Consider the following 17,443-nt stretch of genomic DNA (forward strand, 5'->3'; position numbering starts at 1 on the left):
ATATCCTGGTGCAGAGCTACCACCTAGCGGCCGAGGGACTCGCTTTTAGATACACCGAGGATGAGCTGACATCTAGCGGTCACTGAGGCTCACTACATCCTACGACTGTGCTTTGTCCTCTCTTACAAGCTGCTGGGGAAACGCAAATAGAAACCAAATGTAGTCATGAAGTCGAAAGTATTTCGGTAAAATACTGACCTAAAATAGAGTTTATTACCACCATAGTTCAGTATTTTATATAATACCTCAGTCAAATTAGCTAATTTAAATCCCTCTTGCGACACATGGATATTAACTAATCCATATAATGCTCCGGCGGCGATCTGCACCCTATGTAAAATATTCAGATTAACCAATTTGATATTGCCTGCAAGCTGCTCTCATAACCCAATTATTTTAACTATCAACATCTGAAGACTATTTGAGCTCTCTTTGAATATTAATAACTTCAGGAGCTTTATGCAAAAGTCACAAACTGTTATAGTTCATTAAAAATGTAACGTCTCCTTCTGGACATTTCAAGATACTGGTACTCAAAAGTTATACAAACCTTTATGTGGGTAAAGTTGCATTGGTGTCCTCTGTGACTAGTAGAAGTAAGACAACTCAAAGCAAGAAAAACATTTCCAAGTCCAAACATTCAGATTTATTCACTCTTGATGACCAAATAGATTGCATGATGGAACGGTTAATACAACTCACTGATTAATTGTCGGCCCCTAATTAGAGTTGATTGTGTCAGTTATAAATGAAAGGGCAGTTAGGGATCGACATTTATATATTTCAGCAAAGAGCCAGACAAAATAGACAAGTGGGACACATAAGGGGTATAAAACACAATGAGATGACTTCTCATGTATAGCTCAATTACCCTGTGGAAAATGTCCTAAAAGAAAACACAAAACAAGACACGAGTACATCAACCAAGAGAAAGGCACCTCTGGCAAGAAAGAAGGTTGCATTGCTAATAATTATTCTTTAGTGTGTATTTACAAGTTTCTATTATCTATAAAATCAACATCAACTATTTATAATAAACCATCTCAGTATTAACAGCTATTTAACATCTCAGTGATTGTGAAGACTCATTATTTTATTCTCATACTCAAACAAACAACATGGTCTTTAAATATGTCACAGGGCATCTACATTATTTATTAAAATACAATATAGAGATTGTGCGAAAGCAGCATTAATGTTTGGCAAGAGATTGTGATTCCCTTAGGCGATGTAGGTCTTGAGCTTCTGTGTTATGGCCCCACAGCAGATTGGACACTTGATGAGCGTCTCTGAACACTGCTTACAGGTGGCCAGATGACCACATGGAATGAAGACAATACAGATATCTCTGTCCATACATATTTTGCACTGTTTTTCCCTCTGCAGCTTCCGTAGTTTCTCCAGTGGGTCCTCATCTGGAAGAAAGGGGGGGGGGGGGGGGGATTTATATTAATATGAAATGACTGTTACACAGGCTTTGTTACATGTAGTCAGTATCAGTATTTTAATATTAGCATTTATATACAGGATTCATATTTAATTAATGCTAATACACCAATGTATAATATACTGTGTGAGATACATGTTACATCTTGTATTACAATGTGCACATTTTTACTTTGACTTTACTTTTAAATTAATACATTTACATTTATTTGATTGGACATTTTCATTTAACTACCTATGTTTGTATAAATACCTCTATTCTTTTTATTTTATATCTTATTATTGCACTTTTCTACCCTGACATTTTACGTTTGCAAAACATTTTTATATTGTTAATCTTTTATTTTATTTCTTTTTTAAATGGAGCAACTATCACAAAACCACATTTTTCCCGGGACAAAAAAATATGTATTCTGATTCTGATTATAATATGAAGCTGGTTTAGCATTCAGAGTGTACAGTACCTTGACTCTGTGACGAGGCAGCATCACTCATTGCTGTGTCATTGAAACAATCATCCATTAGAGCTTCCAGGGTGGAGTAGCCTGAGCCAGTCGTACTGATTTTCTCCAGGATGGTCTTTTCCACCACACTGGGCTCCAGACCCGCCTCTATGGCCTTCTGAGCCATGTCAGACCGCAGCACCTCTGAAAACAAAGAGGACACATTAGTATATATATATATTACTACTTGTTCCAATCAGTCTCTTTATTTAATTAGTCGTGTCCTGTACATGAGAAGTTTTCTATAGTTATTCAATTAGAAAAGGGGGAAATGTTCATATTTACCATTCCCATGACCAGAAAACCCATTCTGATGACTTGAAGTCTGGAAACAAACATGGTGATAGGGTCAGGTTAAGGCAAGCAGCACATCAAGTGACATCACTACAGGCAACAACAGATTTGATTTGCTTATCATTGTCCAGAGACCAATTAACATTACAGCATTATTATTTAAGTATGTTTAGTATTTCATGTTTTTCAATTCGTCCAACACAAATCTACATTCCCTTAATGTGCAGAACTTTATACATTTACGAGCACATATGCACATGGATGTAGTTATTGGTTGCTGTAATTGTTCCTCATGCCCAAATTGGCTGGAAAGACATCCGATCTTAAGCAGGTTAAATGTTAGAGATGGGTGACAACATCTGTCTTGTTTAACAATGCATTATAGAGCTAAACTGAAGCCAAGAAGTTGCTGGTTTTCTTAAAGGTCCCCTATTATACTGTTTCTCATCAACATATTATAGGTCTCAGATATATACAAAACATGTCTCTGAAGTGTTTGGCTAATGGTTAAACAAGCCAAAAGAAAATCGTTATGACATCATAAAGTGGCCAAAATCTGATCAGCTCATTTTCAGACAGGTTTTTATATAAATGGATCAGAACAAAAAGTGAGCGAATCTTTTTTCCTGAAACTTCCAGAATCTCTTTACACAGAGGGGACACATGTTTATGTATAAAAGACATGTAAAAGTGGATTTTGCACAATAGGTGACCTTTAAGTATATAATTCCTTCCTGAGGCAGAATAGTAAAACAAAGTCATCATTTAATTCTTATAGACTAATTCCACAAGATATCAACAACACTTGATTTGTCTAATTCAGATTGATCCTGCTTCAAAAGTACATTGCTCTAGAACAAAGTTGTATCCTGAAGGCTGCTTAAAGATATTTTTCCATTTCAGCCATATGGGATTTAAGTTTTTTTTAATACAAAGCAGTGCCACTATGAGTAATAATAATATACCCGTTCATCCTCCTAACACACTGCTGTCATAGCATTACTTTAGCTGGGTCTATCATGAGCATGTGCCACATCCAAACACATGGTCAGATTTTCTGGCCAATAAGCAAATCATTGGCCGGAAACTTGGGTGTGTTTCACTCAACTCTGATTAAGGAAATCCGGGTCATGTTTACACAAGGTTTACAAATCTGATTAGTTGGGAAAGTCAACAATAACGAGGGGTTACGTATGGTAACCCTTGTTATATAAACACAGGCGGAGCCCTCTACTGGACTCTATGGGTACTTCCCCTTGATCCTATCATGCAAGCATTCATCCACTGAGACTTTCTAGACGTAGCCGGCCCCGGGGCTGGCCTACCTGAAAGCGCGTGCATCTCACCGTATAAAAGGACGCCTCGCCTCCTGACTGTCATCCTACACTTCTCTTCAGCAAGCAGCATAGGACAGACAGGGCCCCTGAGTAGAGGGCTCCACCTGTGTTTATATAACAAGGGTTACCATACGTAACCCCTCGTTATATCTCTCACAGGCTCCGCCCTCTACTGGACTCTATGGGTACAGTGGGCGGAGCCCCGATGTATACACGCGCTGTCGTCCCACAACAACACTGTTCCATCTCACTGTTTCTGACCGGCTTTCTGGTTAGCAGCCGCTGCGCCTCACTCACCTCTCCCTCGGTCGTAAGCGTGGAGAAAAATGAGGCTGCGGCTGACAGAGCACACCCTGACGCGCTTACCCCGCGGAGGTGTGCTATGACGTGGAGGTCCCTCCTCACCAGTCCTGCGTTGCCCCAGCAAGCACAGATGATGAAAAGGAGCCAGACATGTCCAAGAGATAAAACTTTATGAAGGGGCCTGGCGTTGACCAAGACGCCGCCGTGCATATGTCCTCCACACTCACGCCATTAAATAAAGCTGTTGACACAGCCATGTCTCGTGTAGAGTGCGCAGGGACCCCCGTGGGGAAGGCTCTCCCCGCCTGTCCGTAGGCATGTGTAATGCACTCGCAGAGCCAGCCTGCCAGGCGTTTCTTGGACAGGGCTTTCCCGATCACCGCGCCCCCGAAGCACACAAACAGCTGTTCAGTGCATCTAAGGGCAGCCGGGGGCTCCACATAACACGCTAGCGCACGCACCGGGCAGAGGAGGTGTAATTTTGCCTCCCTCGCCCCACTATGGCGTGGAAGATTAAAGCCCCCCAACTGAATAGCCCTCGACCTGAACGCACTCCTTAGGCTCTTGGGCACAAAAGAGGGGTTCGGTCTGAGTGTCGCCCCGCTCTAGTCACCCCGGATCATTAAACAACTCGGGTGCACCGATAGAGCGGTTAACTCGGACACTCTTTTGGCTGACGTTAAGGCAAGCAGCAATGCTGTCTTCCACAACAGTGCTTTTAGGGAGGAGAGCTCCAGAGGCTGAAATGGTTCTGTGACCAGAGCCTCGAGCACCAGGGGCAGGTCCCACTGCGGGGCGGAGGCGCGCACTACTGGGCGCAGCCTCCTGACCCCCCGTAAAAACTGTAACATTAGTGGCTGAGAAAAGGCTGACCTGCCGCCAAATCCCTCATGGCAGGACGAGATGGCTGCTGCATACACTTTCACTGTGGAATGAGCAAGCCCTCTGTCCACCAGTAACTGTAAGTACGACAAAATCCCAATTTAGATCCCAATTCACAAGATAGGGGCTCTATTTTCCGCTCCGCACACCATCGCTGGAATCCAAGCCACTTCAGCCTGGCTGACAGGCTGTGGTGGATCCCACTCTAGCTGCCTGGATAGACTGAATAACACTATCAGACAATCCACCCTGTCTTAGCCTGTCCCACACACATTTGCTGAACGTGCGTGGGGATAGGGAGTAGCCGAACGGTAGTCTGTTGTACTCGTAGGCTATCCCCTGGAAGGCAAAACGCAAATACTTTGTGTTTCGGAGCAATCTCGACATGAAAGTAAGCGTCCTTCAGGTCGATGGTTGTGAACCAATCGCCTGGCTGCACCAGTCCCAGTAACTGTTTTATAGTTAACATCCGGAATTTTCTGCGTGCAATGTGGAGATTTAGACTGCGAAGATCCAGAATGGGCCTGAATTCTCCTGTCTTCTTGGGAACCAGGAAGTACAGGGAATAATGCCCCCCCCCTCTCTGTCTTGCGTGCGCACAGCAGATACTGCCTGTTTTTGCACCAAGGCCTGAACCTCTGCTGAGAGAAAATCTATCTCCCCTCGGGATGATAGCTTTGCCTCTCTTATGCCTGTGAACGGAGGAGGGATGCTGCAAAACTGGAGTGAAACAGTCTCAGCGTCCTGTCCATCCACTCCGTTAACACGCAGCTGCGCTTCCATTCCCCATAACACTGTGTTAGAGGATGTGCAATCAGCTGTGGGGCCCCAGCGATAAAGCTGTGGTACTCTCTGGCGACCCGTCCCGCCGCAAAACTCCCCGCGAAGGGAAGCTCTGCCCATGGGGGGTCGACACAGAAAGGGCCGACTCTCTACTGAGGGCCTTGAACGAGAGCGCGCGCCCCGCCATGATGCTTTCACCCAAACAGTGAAATGCATAAAACTAGGGCTGATCAATATATCGTGTCGTGACGATAATCGCGATATGCGCGATATTCACATCGCAGGACGTGCGATTTTTTAATAATTGTATTTTTTATTTTTTTAGGACGTGCGATATTAAGTAGGCAAATTAACTCAAACACGTCATGTTACAATTCTTTTTGCTGCTTGCTACAAAAGAAAAACTCGCGCGGCTCATGTCAGGGGTACTTGAGTGAGTGACATGCAGGCTCTGCATGCACAGCAAACCACCAATCACAATCAAATCTCCAAAGCAAACGGACCCGGTGATTAAAGGTAAAAACACTGAATAAAGTAGTTTCATGTGTTTCTCCAGGGCAGTTTGGCGCTGCTAACCGAGCTAGCTCAGCTTGTTGCTCTGATAACTTAAGATCCAGACGTCCGTGACTAAAATCCTTCATCCGGTTAAATATAGTTAGAAAAATACCAAATGTATAGCATTAAAGTTAAAGAAAGTATTTTCTTCATTCCTGTATTTTTACATATCGCAATATATATCGGAGGGGTAAAAAATATCGCAATGTCAGTTTTTTTCAATATCGTGCAGCCCTACATCAAACGGAGTTTTTAAACTCGGCGTTAACTGTTTTCTAACCCTGCTACGCCGGCAATAATGTCCCTGTACCCGCATAGCGCGGTTTATCACTCTCACCCGCGCATGTGCACTAGCTGCCTCCTTTACTGGAGTTACAACCTGGGCAGCGAGTGGGGAATCTGTACGGTCAACATTACGTGGCTGTGTGGGTGTGTGGAAAGAAAAGACACTCAGACTGGAATACAAGTTATCTCTTTTATTTTCATTTGAAAAAGACGAGCTTGTTACCGTGGGGTCAAACAGGGAGGAGGCGGGATTCGCCCTCGCGTCCTGGCCGGAAAAATCACCTCTCCCCGCCGGGACGCTTCCTCCCGCCACCAGTCAACTCCTGGAAGACGGAGCCCCCCACCCAGTACCCCTTCGCTGCGCCAGGAGCTCTGGGGGCTCTGTACCGGCGCCTCGCTCTCCGCCTTACCACCTTGCGGAGAGGCCTGAGGGCGAGCCAGCGGCAGCATGCGGCTGAACTGCGCCCTCTCTCCCTCCAGGCGACTGAAGCGCTGGGTGACCGAGGATATCGATCCGAAGAGCCCTTCCGTGGCAACGGAGGCCCCAAGGAGATCGTCTCGGTCTGTCTTGGCAAGTGCTGTCAGACCTAGTAACACGTGACGCGACGCCACGGTGGTCAGGGACATCACACGTCCGGCTGCGGTAGCCATACCGTGGACCAGATTATTCATCTGGCCCACGCAGTGGTCCGAGTAATCACGCCTGCTGAGGGGTAATCAGCAACACTCCCAACTAGGCCTGTCGCGATAATCAATAAATGACTTATCGTACGATAAATAAAAATGGACTCGATAACTTTCCTGAGCTCGATAAATTGCCGTTTACATGCGTGTTTGTTTACATAAGGATGTGACCAGCATTTTAGCCCGGCGCGCTGTGAGGGGCGGGGCTCACACACACAGACCATGACACAGCCAGGTCAGGACACTCCGCGTGCAGCAGTATAGCAGCCAAATTAATAATATAGAGACAAGCAGGAGACAACGTGTGACTTACTCGAGGGGAATTTGAAGTTAAATGGAAGTGGTTGCAAAATCTAATACTACATCTCCGGTGTGGGAATATTTTGGATTTAAGCCAAATCAACGAGGCGATCCTACGGACTTGAATGAGCGGGCGGTGTGTCGCATTTGTTTTAAAAAGGTAGCAACAAAAGTTAGCAATACGACCAACCTTAAACAGCACCTGAAACACAACCACCCCATTCCGTGTTCCCAGCTGGGAGCAAACACGGCAGCTGGAGATGGAGAGCCCCCACCTTCCCGACAGTTTACAATCAAAGATGCATTTGCCCGACAATGCAAACATGTTGGTGTTCCTTGCTCGAAATCTTTGAAATACAGATTTGGATATGGCCTGTTGTATGGACAGTGGACTGTACACTTGACTGTTGTTTTAAGCAGGTTTTTTTTGCTTGTGAGACAATGTGTGCTCATGAATGTTCAATAAAAAGTTCTGTTTGAAAGGATGTACTTGAATTATTATTATATATAATCATTATGTCAGTGGTCTAAAATGGTCTTACAACGGTGCCGACAATATTATCGTTTATCGCAATTTCCAGGAAAATGTATCGTCCAACAAAATTAATTATCATGACAGGCCTACTCCCAACACACCTAGATTACTGGCTGCCACCGCCGCCATCTGCGCCCCGAGCCTGAATATCTTATCCAGATACTCAAGCATCTCGCGGTCACGCGGCAGCGGCCTTCTCCCCTCTGCCCACCCGTCTGCCTGCAGAAGCAGATGGGCCGCCAGGCTTTCATCCAGTGGGGGCACACCGGGACACTCTGTGTCCGAGTGGCCCTGCACTCTGAGGATTCCAGCCCATGTCGCCACCGGAGCCTTTGTTCTCAGTGGCTGTCGCCACGTGGCCTCCACACACCGCCAGATGTCTGGCAGGGGGGGTGAAATGAAGGCCGGCTGCGCCGGACGGGCCGGGCCATAGAAGCCCTGACGTAGGCGGCTCACCGGCAGCGGTGGAGGGAGCCTGCACGCTCCGCCGCCATAGTCATCACCGCCGGGAAGTCCTGTCGCGCAGACCTGTGCTGCTGGCCTTCCTGACGGTCGCCGGAAACCTCAGACGACGAGGTGTCGCCATCGTCGTCCCTCCCCCCTCTCGGCTGGTATGGCGAACACGAAGGGCACTCCTTCCTCGAGGTCCTCCATCTCCACCACGTCGAGCTCTGGGTCCTCCACCGGCGAGACGTAGCAGTCCTCAAACTGCGTCAGCCGCTGATGGCGGCTGGGGCGAGGAATTCGCCGGCAGGTGCTGCAGACCGCAAGCGGGCCCAGGTTGGCCGCCGTGTGGTCGGACCCCAGGCACTCAATGCACTGACGGTGGGGGTCGGCGCCTTCTATGGCGCCCGGACACAAAGAACAGGGGCGCTGATCCACCAATGGTGAGTCCATTTTCTTCGTATTTGATTTGTATCCGTCTCTCTTCACTCAGTTGTGTCTCACTGCCTTGCTGAAGAGAAAGGGATGCGCGCGCAAAAAGTCTTCCGTTCACATGCATTCGTTTCATTTAACGTGTCTGTTCACACGAGACCGCTGGAAACGCTGTAGCACATATGCCGGGACTGTAAATGGCGCTGTACTTCCACACGAGACCGCTCGAAAGCGCTGGACACGCTGTAGTACATATGCCGGGACTGTAAGTGGCGCTGTAACTTCCGCCACAAAATACACCAAAAGCAGCGAAGAAGCATGGTTGCCATGGCTGCCCTTCTGTTTATGCCCCGCGGTGGATTTAGCAACATGTAGTTCATGTAATTCTCCATGTCCACTTGTTGCTGATGGTTGTGGTAGAGGAGCTGTAGATGTTGCACTAACATCTGTAGCATGGTCGAGCTGTAGATGTTGTACTAACATCTGTAGCATGGTCAGTAGCAGTAGCACTAGCAGTAGCTACTGACAGTAGCTACTGACCATGCTACAGCAGTGAGCAGCAGAGGTGGGGAGAGGCGGGGCTATGGCTTCATCTATCGGGAAATGATCGTATAGAGGCGATTACACGGAGCCGTTTGACCCCCCCAGAGCGTTCCGTTTGCAAATCTATCCACCTTGGGACCCGTTATCGTTTGTGGGGTCCGTTTCTATCGTTTTGTTACGGCCTCGTGTAAATAAAAGGGCTATACGCAAGAGAAACTATGCGGATACAACCCGTTTCGTTCTCGTGTAAAGGGGGTCTCAGTGGATGAATGATTGCATGATAGGATCAAGGGGAAGTACCCATAGAGTCCAGTAGAGGGCGGAGCCTGTGAGAGATATAACTTGAGGAAAAGTAAATGCACTGAATGCTTACAGCTCGATTTCGTCGAGGGTCTTGGAGCTGGATGTTGTTAACAAACTCTTGTCCTTTTTCTGCTAACAGGAAGCTGCATCTGTTTAAAAAAAATCAGAAAAAGTTGTGTTAGAACTAAATCTACTATACATTTTAGGAATTAGAAGAGGGACCATCATGGTTGGTTACCCAGGGTAGTGTTTGGCATGTTCTTCCCAAGGGTCTTCCTCAGGTTGCCATCCTTTCAAACCTCCATCACAGCGGAAACACAGGACCATGTCTCTTACACCTGCAAGGACACAAACAATTAAATCTTTTGTGCAATTATACCCCAAACAATTATTAAACATCAGATATGTTTTTTTTTACATCTCCGTCATGGGTCTGTGGGTACATGTGTGTGTTAAGGGATGGGGGGCTGGGCAGTGGGCTGTACTACGAGGCAGGATTTGGGGTTAGCGAGGTAACTTCAGGGTAAACTACGACGCTGGTTACATTTTTACCGGGGTAGACTTTCATGGTAACTAATGCTGAACACCTAACCTGCATTGGAGTAGGTTATGTTTGAGACAAGAGATCTACTCGAGTAAAAGCACGGTTTACTGACCAATCAGAGCTCTGTGTGCAAAGTTTAAAGCTATGAAGTCGTTTTCCAATCCAAAACCAACACTGTTCAAGGTTTAAACTGCTAAATGCAGGAAAGACAGCCCGCAATAAATCACAGAATGTGCGCTTGTAGCCGGACTGAGAAACCCTGGGTTGACTTACTTAGCTCATAACCAGTGTCATAGGACCGCTTAACGGGATAGCGATTGTTAGGGTAAGTTAAGCCAGATAACACAAAGAAATCCAGGGTATGCTGAACTGTCTTCTCAGTAAAGGCCTCAGGTTTTTTGTGTGTTTGGCAAGCATTGATATGATTGTGTCAGTGGGGATGAAGTATTAGTTTATAGTAGGGGTGGGGGAAATAATCGATACCGCATAGCATCGCGATACTTTGCGTGCCGATATTGTAACGATACACGGACGCCAAGTATCGATATTTTATTAATATAAACTATTCATATTGGAAATCCAAATTAAAGTTTTTGGGAACAATTGCTTTTTCAATCCACTAGAATGATGCTGAGCCATGGGTAAAGTCAGTGGGATTGGCAGGAAGTAAGTCAAAACAAAGATGGAGTCGGCAGAGAAAGAAATCAGAAATGTGCCGGTCGCGTTTAAATTGTATCGCAATACGTTTAAATCGTATCGCAATACTTAGCATATCGTAGAATCGCAATACTATTGTATCGTGGCTTAAGTGTCGCAATAATATTGTATCGTGGAGAGCCTGGTGATTCCCACCTCTAGTTTATAGTATATATAATTGAAGAGTTTTTTTGAATAAATACAAATTGTGTAACATGTGGAAATATTGAAAGTATGGGTATTCAAACCCTTACTCACTCAGTCCAAATTAAATGATACATTTATAAAACAAAACAAAGCATAATGCTCAGAGAAAAGTCTTCATCACTGCTCTACCTTTGCTGTAGAAGCCAGCTCTGGCCAGCCTCTCGGGGTCAATAGGGTGCTGGACAGCCGCGAAGCTAGCAAGCCTCTCTTCATAACTCCCCATCTGGGCTCGAACGTTTGCCTGTTGTCTACTCCCGCACTCCTCCTCCACCGTCCCCCCCGCTAATGGGACGTTGCCAACATCATTGCCGTGGATGAACGAGCAATCGGGGAAATGTTTGGCGTGTTCTCCCCAGGCGGTGTCTCCCGCTCCCCAGCCCCCCAGCATGTTGTTGCAGCAGAAACACTGCACGTGGTCGACTTCCCCTAGGTAATAGAGGCCGGCTTGGGCCAGGTCTTGGGGTCTCACTGGAGCAGTAGAGGGCCAGGCAGAGAAGGTCCGAAGCCGGGCCTCCTCGCTCCTCATGTGAGGGACCATCGGGTAGGTGCTCTCATCGACTACCTCGCCACTTCTCAACGAAACTCCATGTCTTCTGCTTCTTCGTTGTAGGTGGAACCGTTAGTCAGGCTGGTATCAAAACTTGCGTTGAAATTGGTGCGGTGGATGCAGCTCAGAAACCTGCATGATGGGGAAACCTGAAATAAAAATTCTAATTATTTATTGTGATATGCACAATAGGTAAAGCACAGTATTGTCAATGAAAATCTCAATGCCAATAGCTCCTACAACAAGGCAACAAACAATACGCTAATTATATTAGACATATAATACATTATTATAATGGAAATGTATTACACATGACCTAAACAAATTAATTAAAAAAACAGTGAAAGAGACAAAATGGTGCAAGTAAGTGCCAGGAATAATAAAAGTATAATAATAACAAAACAATAAAAAGAGAATGTTCAGTTTAATACTGTACAGTAGAAACCTTTTTGGTGATGTTTTACCTTTACTGTGTCAATGTGTTACAATGGAAACATAAAGTGTTGAGAGTAACATTTTCCAATGGTTTCCTGGATGAATTTTTTGCTGTGTGAATAAAGAACACAGACATTGTTGTGTGTTGTTCGCATAATTAAATGCTACAGTTAACTTTGTTATCTGTGGATCTGAGAATATAAGGGATTAGTATGAATTAGAACAGGATGAAAACCTAAAAGTTAAACCATGTTAGTTTTTTCATTATGATTACCTCTATATGCCTCTCCACAGGCGTGTCTCCCCTGCACCAGTTCTCCACGGTCATCCCGCAGCTGAAACATTGGACACGGTCAGCGTAGCCGGTGAAGTAGAAGCCGGCGCGGGCCAGTCTATCTGCGGACACCTGCTGGGCCAGGCTGGAGCCGCGGAATGAGTCCAGGCGAATGTTTATCTGGGAGAAATCAGCCATGTGATCTGTCTCCAAATCGCTGTCTTGTCTGAGATCACACATGATGGAACCAGGGAGGAAACTGCTGAAACTTGGTGGACCAAATGTCTACACATGAAATAGAAGAAAAAAAGATACGACAGGTATTAAAGTACATTTTGTCCAGCAAAAGGGTCAGTTAATATCAGAGAAAGCTTGCTACACGTTTAGCACTAACTTAGTAAAGGTAAACAAAGTAGCTATGAGCTAACAGACTATAATTTACCCAAAGCTTCAAAAAAGTATTTCGAAATCAATCAGTTTGGTGGTTTAATTGGGACTGTCTCCTCTTAGTTGATGAATCATTTGTTTTGGTCTTAGTTCAATAAGATTTCTTTATTTTGTAATATATTTTAGTTTGCTGAATTGACTTACTTTCAAGAAAGCAGATATCTGGTAAACAAAGATTTAAAGCGTTTTGAAAGATTATTTTCTTTTGCCCCTGCCTTTTATTAAAATAACTATTCATATCTTACATTGTAACATTTATTCTTGTACTTTATACCTCTGTTATTCTAATTCAGCTCATTTGAATATGTATTCACCTGGATTTTTAATTACTTTCTTTAAAACTTGTAAAAATGACATTTTATAATGTGTTTCTTTTTGCCTTTTTTAAATGCTATCAATGTTTTTTTGTAAAGCCTTTAAATTGCCCTGTTGTTCAAATGTTATTTATAAATAAACTTGTCTTGCCTTTGTTGAGAAACTCATTCAAAACAGACCTTTCCAAAAAACGAATCCATGAATTGATCAAATGTTAGTCAATTTCTTGAACGTATTTCTGGGCCTACTCTCTATCAGCACAACCAGGCACATGGAGGGCCCAGCCTGTCCTCCTACAAAAAACGACCATATAGGCCGATTGTTCAAGCCCTTATTACGACCCAGAGACACGTTTTAAAGTGTATGTTGTTTCTTACACGACCACTAGAGGTGCTCTAGTGGTCGTGGAAGAAACAACATGCTCCCGGCCCGTTCATTGCAAACGCTCCGGAGGGACGTTTATTCACAAATAACCCTCTCTGGAAAATCCTAAATTGTGGAATAGTTTGGCCATTAAAATGCTTTTTGATTTGATTTCTGGCGAGAAGTGTATATTGTACTCTTAGAATCCACGTCCAGTCGATGTGTAGGATCTATAGTTTGATAGATATTACGAAGATGATGAGGTCTCGCCAGGATAACGTGTATATGGGGCAGCATCCATGTAAAGTTAGCGTGGGTGAAAACAGTTTTTCCGGTCTCGAAGATTTCATAATAAAACCGGATATATTCCCCTCACTGTCAAATGATTACACAGTGATATCTGCATTACTCATCCACTAAAAAACATCAGTTTATCCTTGTTAATTACACAATATTGATTGGTTTAAAGGGCCCATGTCATGCTTTTCCGGTTATTACCCGTCCCCTTGTGTGTTATGAAGGTTTTTATGCATGTAAACGGTGTGCAGAGTCAAAACCCTCAAAGTACACCCTGTAGCGAGTAAAACTCTAACACAGAAAATACCTCCCCAAAACGCCTCGTTGGAGATACGTCACTGCCCATTTGAGTCTTCCATTTAGTTCCGGGTACGGCATGATGTCATGCGGTACCCGGAACGAAATGGACCAATCCCGAAGAGCTATGGCCACACCCAGCGGCGCTGGCCGCACCCTCTGCCAGCCTAACATTTACTGTTGGAAGCTCTGGTTCAGTTCACAATCGATCCAATCATGCCAATGCCAAGGCCCTGTTTCCTGAAATGTGAGGAGAAATCTGAGCTGTTTCTCCTACCGACGGAAGAACCACGACGAAGTCAGTGGTTGAAATTTATTTTTAACACTGTTCCTTCAGAGGTTCGAAGAACGTTACTGTTTTGCAAATATGGCAGTAGCCATCGATCATCTTAAGATAAGATATACTTTATTGATCCCAAGTTGGGAAATGTTTTTGTTACAGCAGCATACTACTTTGTTCTACTCCACTACAATTCAGAGGTTAACCTGGTATTTTTACTCCTCTACATTTATTTTAGTTACTTTGCAGATTCTGATTAATGATGTGAAATATAAACAACCCTTAAATCAGACTTTAGTTACATCTGAGTCAAATTCAGGGAAGGTGATTGTCAAGTGCCAAAATAAACTATGCAATATATTGGACGTTAAGTTTCATATTTATAACCCCAACGTTTTTTTCTTATTCAAAAGAAGACCTTAACTTAAAGTATTCTTTAATGTTTAAATAAAGCCTTATTAGTTTGTCTGTTTTGCACATCCTCCTATTAATATCTTTGGACGTCCTGCACTAAACTGTTTTATTGTAGAGATCACTACAGTATCTTCTTGATATTTTCTATTCAATATTTCTATCATGCCTTCTACTTTCCCCCTATTTTGTATGTAGGCTACTCTTAATATTTAAATGTTTTCATCAAATAAAACTTATTCAACAACAAAATTCAATAACGTGCTTTAACCACTAGGCGGTGCGGGTTCAAAAACCAGTGGTGTAGTTAATAAAACATAATAATATCAAACATATGACTATTAACTTTATTGTGAAATTAAAACAGAACGGTAAAGGAAAATACAGTTTCAGTCTCTCGATTTGAAGCTTATGCATTGTACCATGAACGTGTATAGACCTGTAACAGTCAACTGCATGAGGAGTTGGAAAGGTAGTTTAGTAAATAATATCTTTAAAAACTACAAAAAAATCCCTTTCTATCAGCTGTGCACCGTTATGGTGTAAATATAACCTATCTACCAATTGGATCAAATATAAAAGTCAGCCGAATTAGTATTGATACTGCAAGGAGACGTATTGTGTGAAAAGAAATGGAAGATGTTGTTTAATTGCTAATATATTTATGATCCACGTCACGTATTCAGTTTTGGTGACATTTCTTACAGTTTGTCAAAAGGTCTTCTGATCAGGGCTCTATAAATAAATATCTACGGCAGATATGTAATATTTAATGCAGCCGAACCGTGTATTACAATGCCGTTATGTGATGACTTCCAAAGAGAAAAGCAAGAACACTCGGAATAAAGTATTATTTTATTCTTTTTAAATGTTTTCGGATTTCACATTGCATAAACAGCATATCCCAACGTGCATTGCGGCTAAACAATCCAATCACCGAGCTGAGGATCTTTCCTACGTCTGTTTCCGGTATTGTTCCTGTAAAAACATTCCCAGTTAAACAAAAACAAATCGCTAAATAAAAAGATAAAACACTGGCATGTAATTTACGTTAGAATAAATAGAATGGTTTTGAATAATAGATGAGAGTAAAATCTACATCACTTTACAGCCCCGCCCACTTTTGGGGAAACCAACGCTGTCATTTGAACGGCGATCAAGCCTGAAGCCACAGAGCTCTTCTTTTACTGTCCTTTCTTCTTAGAGGAAGTACAGAAAAAAAAACGTAACTCTGGATTTGTTTTAATGTTTGAGGTGCAATAAACGACACAGCAGCTTTTTGGCATGTTAAAACTATTATTTTCTGCCTCGCTCATGAGAGTAATTAGATAAGTAATTAGATAAGTAGACGTATTAGATAAAAGTGACTAAAAGTATCAGTATTACGCAGGTGTGGCATCCATGAAAGTAGACTAAGGTACAGGCAAGCCCGCCTTAACCTGCCATCAGGCCCTGGGGCTGATAGGTTTTGTTGGCCCCCTATTTAAACAACAAATCAAAGTCATTTATAGCCTCGGCAGGCTCAGTGAACGCACTTCTCCACTCTGCTCTACGCGCGCCTGGTCCTCATGGTTGCAACACATCATGACACTGATACACACCTCAATTTATGCATATTTCACACAGGGGTGGAACTTTAAAGTTGTTCCTCCACATTTTTCACATAACCCATGAATGCCATTAGAATACAGCATAGGTATGAAGAATAACTTCTGTAGTGTAAAATATGTTTGTTTGTTTTTTTACCATCAGCTGTGTATTAGAAGCTTTGGTCTCAAAATGGAAAGCAGTATCACATCTTGATAACACGACTTACCTTCTGGCCACATTATATCATTGCTGAATAAGGCGCTATTGATCTACTGCTATCTTTAAGATTGTACTATATTTGTTTCAATGATGGGAGCCGCTTCTGATCTTTGAACTTTGCAACACGTCTGCATTTAAAAAAAAAAGACGCAATCACCAGATCAATAGCAACGTTTTGGGATGCATTTTGAATTTGATATAGTAAGACAAAAGGGGATTTTGTCTGAGGCATTTTTTATCTGAATCTGCAAGTTGATGGTGTCAGTGTGAAACCTACTAGGTGGAAACCCTGACTCAGAAATCCACGTACTTTTACCTCTGATGGCCAGACCATAATGACTGATCTAGCAAACTCCAGAAAGGTCTCGCAGCTAGAAGCGTTACAATAGCTTCACAACCGTCCCATAGTCTCTGCCAGGTAAACACAGACTAAAGCAAACTGCTGCTCGCATCTGACAGCTGACACCATGCTAACACTACGAACACTGCGTTCAGTTGTCAGACCAATAAAGCAATATACTGCCCTAAAAGTACGCATATCATCATTAACGTGTAGAAACAGTGGATTTGGACTTTGGCCTGTTCTGTCGAGCTGTAATGTTGGGTTTATAAAAGCAGATATAATCTAACCTAATGCTAGCTACAAACATTAGCTAGCTACGTTAGCTTGTCTAGTCTACATAACGTGCGGTCAAAAGTTACTTGATAAACTATCGCTGCAAAACTTAAATTATTACCTTAAAAGTTCAAAGTCAGTTCTTGTCTTCAATTTCATCCAGTCTCTGGTGTGACCACCGACTAAATGGGAACGCAATTAAAGAGAACTGTTTATTGACGCGCCCTCGATTCCAGGAAGTGAAAGCAACTCATGCGCAGTTTGGGCACCTCTCCG

General features: G+C 43.5%; 1 protein-coding gene across 1 annotated transcript; it reads right to left on the reverse strand.

Annotated features, from left to right (window-relative positions):
• Positions 1-623: 623 nt before the first annotated feature.
• xiap (X-linked inhibitor of apoptosis) lies at positions 624-17,422 on the reverse strand. Its single transcript, XM_034121019.1, is given in 9 exon segments — positions 624-1,415; positions 1,911-2,093; positions 2,235-2,274; positions 9,700-9,778; positions 9,868-9,967; positions 11,206-11,652; positions 11,655-11,772; positions 12,333-12,617; positions 17,289-17,422. Coding segments are annotated over 8 exon segments (1,401 nt in total). The 5' UTR covers positions 12,573-12,617; positions 17,289-17,422; the 3' UTR covers positions 624-1,221.
• Between the last annotated feature and the right edge of the window lie 21 nt (positions 17,423-17,443).

The sequence above is a fragment of the Trematomus bernacchii genome, unplaced genomic scaffold (assembly GCF_902827165.1).
Source record: "Trematomus bernacchii unplaced genomic scaffold, fTreBer1.1, whole genome shotgun sequence".
In the NCBI taxonomy this organism is placed as follows: Eukaryota; Metazoa; Chordata; class Actinopteri; order Perciformes; family Nototheniidae; genus Trematomus; species Trematomus bernacchii.